This window comes from Macadamia integrifolia, chromosome 8 (assembly GCF_013358625.1).
Source record: "Macadamia integrifolia cultivar HAES 741 chromosome 8, SCU_Mint_v3, whole genome shotgun sequence".
Taxonomy (NCBI): domain Eukaryota; kingdom Viridiplantae; phylum Streptophyta; class Magnoliopsida; order Proteales; family Proteaceae; genus Macadamia; species Macadamia integrifolia.
In genome coordinates this window covers 5,166,702-5,178,661 of record NC_056564.1, presented here as the reverse complement: position 1 = coordinate 5,178,661, position 11,960 = coordinate 5,166,702, and the positions used below count along the sequence as shown (strand labels likewise).

Sequence of the window (11,960 nt, the reverse complement as noted above, 5' to 3'; positions counted from 1 at the left end):
TTTTTTGGGTGGGGTTTCCCTTTTTCCCCCTTTTCTTCTGTAAATAATGGAGAATAGCAGGAGAGTTATAGAAATTGTCCCATAAACATAAGAAAGACAGAACATTACCTAGTGATGCAATTACATGTTTACGGACAGCGGATACAAAAGACCATACTATCTTTGCACTGAATATACTCCTTTGTGCTCTCCCATTGGCCCACGTGCTAGCATGTGGTGCAGTGTAGTGTTCTATTGCATAAAGTTGATGCGACTCCTCAGTCAAACTAGATGCAAAATGTTTGATTGATAGGAGATTTAGCAACTCCCCGGTGCAGAATGACATAAAACTATGGCCCTTCAAGGTCATTGCTGGCAATGATGATAGGCGGTGACATACAAGGGTGAGGAAAAGCAACTCGCAGCAGAGGAAATTTCTTCCATGGTCTTAATGAAGATGCGTGAAATTGCTGAGGCCTACCTTGGTTCCACTGTGAAGAATGCGGTTGTCACAGTTCCTGCCTACTTCAATGACTCTCAGCGTCAGGCCACGAAAGATCCCGGGGTCATTGCGGGACTTAATGTCATCCGTATCATCAATGAGCCCACGGCAGCAGCCATTGCTTATGGTGTTGACAAGATGGGAAGTAGTGTTGGTGAAAGGAATGTCCTCGTCTTTGATCTTGGTGGTGGCACCTTTGATGTTTCTCTCCTTACCATCGAAGAGGAAATCTTTTCGAAGTTGAGGTCACAGCTGGAGATACTCACCTTGGAGGAGAGGACTTTGATACTCGAATGGTGAACCACTTCGTCCAAAAGTTCAAGCAGAAGTACAATAAGGACTTCACTGGAAATCCCAGAGCTCTCACGAGGCTGAGAACATCTTGTGAGAGGGCAAAGAGAATTCTCTCTTCCACTGCTCAAACCACTATTGAGATTGATTCCTTGTACGAGGGTGTTGATTTCTACTGTACCATTACCCGAACCAGATTTGAGGGGCTAAACATGGATCTCTTTAGGAACTCTGTAGCATGTGGAGAGGTGTTTGAGGGATTCGAAGATGGACAAGGGCAGTGTCCATGAAGTTGTCCTTGTTGGTGGATCTACTCAGATTCCCAAGGTCCAGCAGCTTTTGCAGGATTTTTTCCAAGGGAAGGAACTCTGCAAAAACATCGACCCTGATGAAGCTGTGGCTTATGGCGCTGCAGGTTTTGCTGCGTTCGTTGGCGAGGACGAGAAGCTGCCGTTGGTATTGCCTCTGGATGTTTGTCCTCTTTCCCTGGGTCTAGAGACAGCTGGTTGTGTCATAACTCTGTTGATCCCCAGGAACACCTGCGTTCCCAACCAGAGAGCAGGTTTTCTCTACCCAGAGAGCAGGTTTTCTCTACTTACTCAGACGACCTAGAGTGCTGATCCAGGTATATGAGGGTGAGGATAATGACCAGGTATAACAACCTGCTAGGCAAGTTTGAGCTCTCTGGCTTCCCTCCTGCTCCTAAGGGTATCCCGCAGATCAGAGTTGGCTTCGAAATGAATGCCAATGGTATATTGAAGGTCTTCGTCAAGGACACGATGACTGAGAGGAAGAACAAGATCACCATCACCAATGACAAGGGTAGATTGTCTAAGGAGGAGATAGAGAAAATGGTGAAGGATGCTGAGAAGTAGAAGTCAGGATGAGGAGCACAAGAAGAAGAGGTGGAGGCAAAAAACGCATTGGAGAACTATGGGTACAACATGAAGAATACGGTTAGGGACGAGAAGATAGGATCTAAGCTGGCAGCAGCAGACAAGAAGAAGATGGGATGCCATCCAGCAGACTATAGAGTGGCTCGACAGCAACCAGCTTGCGGAGGCCGATGAGTCCGATTACAAGATGATGGAGCTGGAGAGCATCTGCAATCCCATCATCACCAAGATGTACAAGGCCGCAGGCACTGATATGGGCAGTGATAGGTACACTTTCAGGCTCTTCTCTACCAACAAGCTCCAAGTCTGTAAGCAATGTTTACGATCTCCCTCTGGCTTCGTCAGTCCATGTGTTCCAAGATGGAACTTTGCAGCACATCCTTTAGCATGTTTCACCGTCTATCAATCACTCTCAGGATTCGCCTAATGCTTAAGCAGATTGTATTGGAGATTGTCATTAAGTTATTTGATCTGGGTCTGGTATGCATCTTCAGATTAGATTGTGAAGCAAGAAAATAGAGAAAATTCAGATTTCAGAATGTTATGCCCATTGGACAAAAACAAATTTCAACTCTTTAATGCACAATTTGGTCTTAGGTCTGTTCTATTGCCAAAACCACCAAGTCTAGCATCAATTCTAATGTGTATAGGGTTGATAAAATCGACAGGTAACAAGAAATTGATCAGAAAGAGATTGTGAGTAGTGTCAGGCTAGCTGATCTAGCCATATCTATTCAATAGGAAGAGTGTATTTTAATCTTAAATTTTATTTTTGAAAAGAGTTGGATGTCAATGAGACATCAATTCGGATATCGCAAAATTCAAAAACATCTATATCCAAATTAAAATTCAGTCCATTTACATCCCTAGAAAGATAAACAGTTAATAGACTAGAATCTGCTGCCGAACAAGTTGAGAAATATACCCAGTTCCAACAGCAAGTAAATACTTTGACATATACATCCATACTCCATACGGTAAAAATTGCCTTCACAGATACAGACACCATAAGGATAACAAACCTACCAAGAACAAATCTTACTTATACTCAGGATCAAAGAACTACAATAAGATAACTCCATGAAATGTGCCAATTAATGCATATTCAATGTTCTCCATCAGGGTAAGTAGAGAGTCAAGAGTGATAGAATATCTTTCAGTCAACCATACACCCAATGTCTGCAAAAAACTCGATAAAGAAAGAAAATAGTATAGGACATCCATTTGATTCTAGAGTTTAAAGACAAAATTTCAAGGTGGTAGAATCCTTACCATTAATTTTGGGGATATAAAGTTTGCAGCTCAGGAGCAACCCCCAGTCAGAAGCTAACCAGATGCATAAGAACAAACCAGAACAATTAGTGGCCACCAAAAAGCAACTGCAATATGCACAGTAAGGATGCATTTTTTTTTTTTTTTTTCCATTTCATATATTTCATTTTTATGATACAGAGTTAGTGAACAATGAAACACTGAGCATAGCAACCACCCTTACATTTTTCATATCAATGCCTCTTTCAAGTCAATAGCAGCTCATTGGTTCCAAGGTGTGGGCGAAGGCACACACGGACCTCATGTTCTTCTGGACCCACACGGTGTTTTGGAACCATAATCTCCAGCACTGTCCCTGTCTCATCATAGTATGCTTCTAGCTTGGCATCTTCTGGAATTCGGGTTGCAAGTGGGATTTCCCTTATGAATTCCCCTGGAGGACAGTGCTCAGGGGATGGGTCTGTGAGCTTGAATGTTCTATCATGCCTCTTAATGAATGGCATGCGGGCTGTACTCACACAAGATATCTTTACAATCCCATGAGTAAGACTATTCCTCCAAGAAACTTTCACCCTCTGAAGATCTGCAAAAGGCACGCTAACAATGATCAAGTACCCTTCAGCATCCTCATAAATGGTTTTTGCAGCAGTGACGGGTCCATATATGTTCCTCATTACACCACTGAATTCATTCAACCACAGTGGCTCGATAGGGTGAACCTCCATATCCGAAACTCGTTCAGAATGTGAATTCATAGGCAAACAACAATCATCGTCATTCCCATGTGGGAAGAAGTCCTTTCTACGTTTGCCAGAAACAGGTGAAAGGTCCATCCCATCACCATTCACATGGTTTGAAGGTTGGGTCGACAAATTCAGGCCAGACCCATTGAGCAATCTCTTTGAATGGGGTTGTGGGTTACTTTTTATAGGAGGAGGCCTCTCAAGCTCAAACTCTGTGTTTGGAAGGTTCCTCCATGCACCAAAGTCACTGGCTTCAGGCGGGATGGTGAAGTTCACATCCCGCCCAGTAAGTTCCATCCACCTTTTCCTCTCTTCCTCATCAAGACCCAAGAGATTAGGTGACCGAACGACCTCAATACCATGCACACACTGTGGATTAGAAAGGCCCCTGTAATGCTTCCTCTGCATTCTGTGAGATCGAACAAAACCTTTATCCGCACTGAATGGAAAAGGGCGCTCCCCTTGGCGGGAGTGCCCATTCATGTAACTCCTAAGTTGCATCTTACCCAATGCATTCTCAGGCCTTTCCCTGAAAACCCACATGTACATGTTCTCCATATCATGCTGAACCAGGAATACATCGAGATGGAGATCCGATTTATCGAAACCAGAAACCCCATTACTGTCCCGTGTGATCTTAACCTTGGACTTCTCATTCAAAACTGGCTTGAAGTAGAAGCTAAAGAAAAACCAGGCACCCCAGATGCTGTCTACCCGCTTGGCACATTTCCTGCCCATCTTGGGAAGACTGAGAAGGGTTTCTGTCTCATAGATCTGAGACCCAAGCCCAACATCTAGGATATCACAAGGGTCAGGGTTCCATGGCTGGGGAGGTGGGCTACGTTCAGCTGACAATGGCAGATTGATATCGGGTGGTCGGGAAAGTATTATCTGCCTATTAATCTCTCTATCCAATTCATCATGCGAGTTGGCACTTGAATCCATGGATAAAAGGGTGGATGGGTGATGGTTCTCCATGGATAGAGTAGTGAGAAGAGCTTCCCCCATTTTCCCTGATCCCCTTTTTAGGGTATTTCTTGCTGGTGGGGGTGGAATTTTTGAAATACCACCAAAGTCAACAGAAGCACCTCATAAAGATCTTCGTAAATCAATCCAACAGAAACCCACCAAAGAAAACCCTAGACTCATCAATCAACTAACAAAATCCCCACACATGAACATTGAAATATAAAACAATGGCATAAGATTCAGAACCGCTGGGTCAGAAAACAAAAACCCTAGAACCATAAAATGAGGCAAATTATCCTTTACAAATTCGAATATTTTCGATCTCCATCCCGTAGAGAAAGAGCCCCATCAGAAAGCCTTTAAGAGGAGATGAAATTACAGACTGAAAAACGAAAATTGATTCGTAACCCTAACTCTAGAAATTCCCGAAATCCTCCGAAAACAGGAGGAAAATAGGTTATCAAAACGATCAAATCCATGAAGAAATCTGAGCAGTTGAAGGAGAGATCATCACTAGAAACCCAATAACCCTAACCCTAAAAGAGAACCCAGATAATAATCGAGGGGATCTTGGAAGATTACCTTTTGCGATAGGCGAATCCATGGAAACAAGAGCGTGGGCCTTCGTATGCAACCCTCATCCCTCTTCACAGATATCGTTCCGTCAAAAGAAGGAGAGTGAGGGAAGGCGATAGCCTATGAGAGCGAGAAAACGATAACGGAATCTGTTTGGTAAACCGTTTCATTTGTCATTCCCCTTTGGAAGTCCACCTGCACCGGATAGTACCGCCGTTAAGAAAAACCGTCACCGTTAATTAACGGTAACGCAGAGCTCCAATAAGAGAAGTCAAAAAGAGGCGTCAACCAAATAAGAGGACTTTTTATTTTGATAAGAAATAAGGGGACTTCGTAGCCTGTGTTGCCCCTCTCGGATTGGTGAGGGTCATATTTCTCACATAATGGTGGACCTTACCAACACTCAAACCCTAATATCCTTTTTTTTTTAAAGAATTTTTTTTGGTAGATTTTTTTTTAAAAGACTCAAACCCTAATATCACCTATCTTTTTCTCTTTAAAAAAAAAAAAATGTGGCTCAATTGGGATTGGAAATGGATACGACTTTGTGAGTATTGGTTTCAAGTTTGGTTATTTTTCATCCCTCGGGGTCACCTGTAAGGTTTTAAAATGAGGGATCGATCTCAATAATAACAACATGGATTGAATCGATGTTGGTTGGGATTGGCTGGATTTATCCTTCTTGTTTAAGAGAAATTAATTTTTTTTGGAAATTATCTAGTACCACCCCTAAAATTAAAAATAACTTGGAGTGACCCCTAAAAATGAAAATAATATCCACCGCACCCCTAATTTATAACACCATTAACTAAAAGTGAGAAATGATATTTTTACCCTTATACTTAAAACTCTAAAAAGAGCTAATTTTTACCTTTACAAACCCTTACATATTATCACCGTCAATTCAGCTACGACCCTAGCTGGGAGATTATAACTCTAACAACAGCAGATAGAAACTGCGGTGGGTGGCTCCACACCAAATTTCATCCACAACCCCGGCAGAGGAAAACCCCATCTTTCTCCTTCTGAAAGGAAGAAAATCATTGAAGTTAATTACCTCAATTCATCACTGTTGAATCCCCATAAGCGGCAAATGAATCTCTACAGTGCCTACTACAACTCCAGGTAACATGTCCATTAAAAAGTGTGAATGACAGAGTTACTGTGAAGAGGAAGAAGAAATCAACCAATTCACGCAAATTCCCGCTTATATCTATCAGTTCTCTTTCAGTAGTTTCCTTGTCTGCATTCAAATGGCAGCGTAGAAAAGAGGTATTCCAAGCCCATCATCACAGGTAATACAACAATATCATAAACACAAAGATAGGAACTTGTATAGTTGTACCGCTCTTTATTCTTTGCATTAAATTAACCCATTAAAAAGATAGAAAGAAATTTACCTCGTTGGCTGCAATCAATGATTTCTCATAAGGGACAAAGGTGTGACGCAGAGCAAACTCAGGCGGTGTGGTTTTGAAACCCTATCGTCCAAGAGTGAGAGTTATATCAGTGAAGCACAAATAATAGATACCATCATCTATTTGAAATTAATTCCCCATTATCGTGTCTTTAGGGCTTCGCTAGAGATGATCGGAGATGGAACCATAAAAAAGATACTATACAGAGTGATGTCCATGAAGGGACAAAGTCGTCACCCAGAGTGAAATCAAGCGGTGGGATTTCGAATCCTAATGTCGGAGGGTGAGAGGAGATCAATGAAGTGTTTGTCATGTCTTTAGGGCTTCACAAAAGATATAAGATAATTAGGAAGAAGACTCAGAGCCTCGAGAAAAAACATAAGGAGTTTGGCATTCCTATACCCCCAATCACATAGATACATAATCGACAATGAGAGAGCATGCAGACAAAAAAGAAAATTAGGGCCGAGATCAATAGTTATCGGGGGAAGAAAGGGTATTCACATCTAAAACAAATGATAAATTATAAAGGGTATCAAGATTCCAGGAAATTAAGAAAAAATAGACAATAAATAGTCATGAGCTGCTTTCTTCTTCCTCTTTCTCTTCCTCTTCCTTTCTTCTTTGCAGGTATACGGAGCAGAGGTAGTCGGAGCATAGCAGCCGTAGTCGGAGCAGATTGTAATTGAAGGTCATTATAGTAACTTAACATACCCATAAGGGTAGATTGGCCATTTAGCAAAAAAATGACTAATGACATCATCACTTAATGTCTTAAACCTAACGGAATGGGTTTTTTAGATATAATTTTGAGAAAGTGAGGGGTCTACTAAACATTATTTTTATTTTTGGGGGTCACTCCAAGTTATTTTCAATTTTAGGGGTGGTACCGGATAATTTCTCTAATTTTTTAGATCATTTTACCATACTTTAACGATAGATTGGTATTAAATCGGTTTCAGCTAATATTAATTTGATTTTTGCAATTCCCATAGATTGAATCCAATTTTCAAAACTATGCCTAGGGGTGTCAATCATCGTATTCAATCAATGGCCACTAATTTAAGGTCTTGAATAAAATAAATAAAAAAATTCTTTTTGGGGTGTGATATTCGGTAAGTTGATTATTGGTTCATAATCAAGCTTAAGGTAATTGGACTTTAAATAGATTAATTGGCCAATCAAGTTATATATATATATATATGGTCCTTCAATGGCGATAATCGGACATGTTTAGTAATCAATCGGACCAATCTCAAGTTTCAATTGATTGGTTCAGGTCAGACCTACCGATGTAGGCCAATTTTTGACAACCCCACTAGATGTTTCATGGTTCTTTTAAGTGAGTCTTTCCTTCACCTTGTATTAATTTATCAGTCCATCCAAGAAAAATATGTTTTCTAAATGGTGGATTTTTGTGTTGGAGTCATTTAGTTGTTTAAAGTGCCATATGTTGAGGATGATTTCGTGCACCTATGAGAAAGAAATCAAATAAACAATCATACAACATAAAGAATCTAACATGGTTCATCACTAATGCCTATACCTAAGAGAAAAAGAGAATTTCCATAAATATGAATACCTCAATAGACAAAGGTATAAGGATTGAATTTTAAGTATAGAATTTGACAAATGACGAATTTAAAAATTCTTTAAATAATTAATTAATAATCAAAATTACTATATCATCATCAATCTAGGGAAGGTTGCTAGTGTAACCTACCCCTACCCTCTCTTAAAATAGTAATAGTGAGGCAATTCACCCATATATATGTTATGAACCATTTGTCTAAAGAAAAAAAAAAGGGGAGAAAAAGCAATGGGGAAGGAAATAATGAATAATTTATAATTATTTAATGGATGACGGTGGACAAGATGGGGGAGTTGTTGGGTTCATAATAATTTTCAGGTCTCCAGCAATACCAAATGGGGGAGGTGGAGAAGAAGTCTTGTTTGATTTAGGCTTCAGGTGTCCTCTACTGGGGGAGGTGGAGAGGAAGTCATGCATGCACATGTCTCCTATATATGCTAGATGTGTATAATGTTTTGGCTTTGTTTACTCATTTCGGGCCGTTTGATAACGTTTTTTCCTTTTTTTTTTGTCAAGAAAAGGTAAAAACATAAATTTTCGTATTTGGGAATAGAAACGGAAATTTAGGTGTTTGATAAACCCTGTTTCTGGAATCGTTTCTCTGTCTCTGTTTCTCATGTTTTTAGCTTCAAATCTCTCTGTTTTTCCGAAACCATGATTCTCATTGCTCCAACTTTTTCTCTCTCAATCACACAAGGGGCTAGCCGCCTCTGTAATCGCCTGGGGACTGGACAAGATGGAGAAGAAGAATGGGCAAGGGGCTCAACACGCTTGGATGAAGACTCACCAGCCACCGTGCATATAAATCAGGAACGGAGTCGGAGACGGAGGGCTTAACATGTTTTCCTTCTTCTTTCTTTCTTTTGTAACCGTTTCCCCTTCACTCTTTGATTAAAGAACAGAAACGAACAGTTGCATATACTTTTTAACCACCACTTTTATTTCTTCCCTATTTTTTATTCATTCTTCTTTTTTTTTTCCCATCTCTCTACTTAGTAAGTGGTAATGGATTCTACAACCTTGGCGATGAGAGCTTCTTCGGCCTGCTTCACCTGATTACCGAATCCTAAATCGTATCCTTCGAGGACTTATGGTCATGTAGAGGATAGTGCATCATCGACCTCGTCGTCGTCTCCTCTGAAATCCAATACCAACACCCATACCTAGAACCCTAGCTCTTCTTTCCCCTGCTCTGTTGTGGCTGAGGCTTCGTTGGGAACCACAGAACCAGCCGTCTGCAAGCTTCCTCCTCCGTTTGATGAATCGCGGTGTACCTTCGAATCGAGTCATGGGTTGTACCACCCAGGTGTGGTTGGATGCTAGTTTGGATGATTGTGGCCGGATGAGGTTCTCGGTTGTGTTTAGAACAGAGACAATGGGGTCTACTGTCGAAGGGAAAAGCCGGGGTTTGGGGTTAAAATTGTTCACTTATTTCTATTTCAAGAAACGACAGAACAAGTTATTGTTCACTTATTTCTGTTTCAAGAAACGATGAAACAAGTGGAACTTGTTCCGTCATTTCTGCTTCCTTAACCATTAATCAATATAAATTTTTATTTATGTTTCTAAAATAAGTAGAAACGGAACAGGTTTGTCAAACGCCTTTTGTTCCGTTTCTGTCGTTTATTGACACAAAAACGGTAGAAACGCATTTTGGGAAACGTTATCAAATGGGCCCTTCGTCTCATCATAATTCATAAATCTTGGTTGGTTCTAAAGCAATGCTTAAGTTAGCTATTTTATTTGGATCCTATATAAGTGTTTGCTTTACATTTGTTTAGTAAAGTAGGTTTAAAGTAGTAGCCAACATTGGTGGCATCTGTGATCCAATACTTCTAATAAGCTCAAACCAAGAAACCTTAAATTAGAGTGCTAAACTTTCTTGATAGAAAATTGCTAAAGCTCCTCGTACATGAACTTTAGGATGTAATCCAGCAACACACAAAGAATAAAAGAAAATCCAATAATACTTGAAAAAGTTTGACAAAAAATATATTGAATGGGTTTGCCAACCCACCCTCTATTTGTGGAGGTAATATGCCCCTTAAAGGTGACTCCAAGAATGGGTGTGACAGTCAGGCCCAGGCCTAAGCCCACGACCACATCACACTGAACCATATATGTGAAAAAGAATCCCCGCATGGTCACACGCACCCTATACACAAGAGAAGAGATACCTCTCTTCAAGGACTTTTACCCTACTCACGAGCAATGTGGAATTAAATTGTTGCTCCAACTTTTTTACTTCTTGAAAACAGACCTAGGATGATTATGGGTTCAAATCTTGAAGTCAAGAAAAAATATGGTAATATAAGAGGGGGGGGGGGAGATAAAGAGGATAAAGTGGAGAGAAATTTAGGAACTGTATTTTGGTGACAAAAGTGGTTAATGGGTTATGCAATCTTGGGGGAAAAGAATGCATGATTATAGAAAGTCACCCCATATGATCATGAATAATTACTTCCTAAATCGCAATCGTGTCTATTCTGTACCACCCTTCCCCCCCCCCTTTCAAAACCAAATAAAAGGCGACCTTGCATTCTTGGTATATGTATTTGATGAGGCTATGTGTAATACCTTACTTCTTAAACCCGGTCTGATTACACGGTTGATCCGGTTTAACCATGCAGGACCCGAACCGGAGAGAATTAAAGCGGGTTCCTTATGGACTATGATGGCAAGGGTGACTTTAAACACCGGCTGATCCGATAAGTCCGACCCAGTGCCAGAAGAGACGGGTGTACCCAAGCCGTGTACATGAACCTATCACAAGGTCATGTACGGATAAAGCAGGTATGTAGCCGTATTTTAAAGCGCATACGTATATTATATCTTATGCCAAGAGTGAGATTCGTGCCGAGGGCCGAATTCTGTCAAAATCCCACTTGTTGGCCAGGTTTTGGCCCTCAGATGGGCGGACACAGGTGGGCGCATCCACCCACCTGAGTGACCCACCCATGTGAATACTTAGTTATTTAAGAAGTATATATAGCATTTATGTTTTTCTTTTTCTTTTCTCATTTATGACATTCGGACGTTGGTGAGAAGAGTAAAGAGGAGAGAGTAAAGAAAGGAAAGAAGAAGAGAAGAGAGGGAAGAGGAAGAAGAGATGGATTTCAGCGGCACCGAGACTTGATCTTCCCATTATGACACCGGAAGAGTGATCTCCAACACTAGATCTACGTTTAGAGGTGAGCAAAGGTTGGGTTCCTTAAACTTTCACCATACCCAAGTAAAACCCTTGATTTGGGTAGGGTTTCTTGAGATCATGTAAATCCCCCTTGAGATGATGAATCTAAGGTTTAATAGATGATCTATGTGTTGATTTTGAAGGATTTGAAGAAGTATTTACAAGGTTGGAGAAGCATTGTTGATTTGAAGTGATTTTTGGGTTTTGAAAGAGTTCTTGAGGAAAGAAGGTAAGATGGCTTCCCATTCCTTAAATCTAACCTAGATCTAGGTTAGAACCATCCTATAAGACCTTGAATGTGTGAAGAATGGGTTTGGAAAAGCCCCATTTGAATCCCCAAAGGTTGAGGAAAGTTGGGAAGAAACAACAGGTTTTTCGCCAAGACCGGTGGGCCAGATCGGTGGGCCATCTGGCCCGCCTGTGGGCACCCGCCTGAGAGGGCAGGGCCCTTGGGCCCAACTGGTGGGCCGATCGGCGGGCCACCCTACCCGCCGGTCTTAGCAGGACCCTCGGGCCCAATCGACGGGTCAGAC

At 41.1% G+C, this 11,960-nt stretch overlaps 1 protein-coding gene and 1 pseudogene across 2 annotated transcripts; one reads left to right on the top strand and one right to left on the bottom strand.

Moving 5' to 3' along the window:
* Nucleotides 1-182: 182 nt before the first annotated feature.
* Nucleotides 183-2,641, top strand: LOC122086674 (annotated as a pseudogene).
* On the bottom strand, nucleotides 2,479-5,333 carry LOC122086675. Of its 2 annotated transcripts, none has more exons than XM_042655654.1 (3): nucleotides 3,164-5,333; nucleotides 2,941-2,994; nucleotides 2,479-2,857 (listed from the first exon to the last, which is right to left on the bottom strand). In XM_042655654.1, exon 1 carries the CDS (start codon nucleotides 4,689-4,691, stop codon nucleotides 3,186-3,188), a length of 1,506 nt encoding a protein of 501 aa, XP_042511588.1. In that variant the 5' UTR covers nucleotides 4,692-5,333; the 3' UTR covers nucleotides 2,479-2,857; nucleotides 2,941-2,994; nucleotides 3,164-3,185. The 2 variants fall into 2 exon arrangements, with proteins under 2 accessions (XP_042511588.1, XP_042511589.1); XM_042655655.1 differs by having other exon boundaries at nucleotides 2,479-2,847.
* Between the last annotated feature and the right edge of the window lie 6,627 nt (nucleotides 5,334-11,960).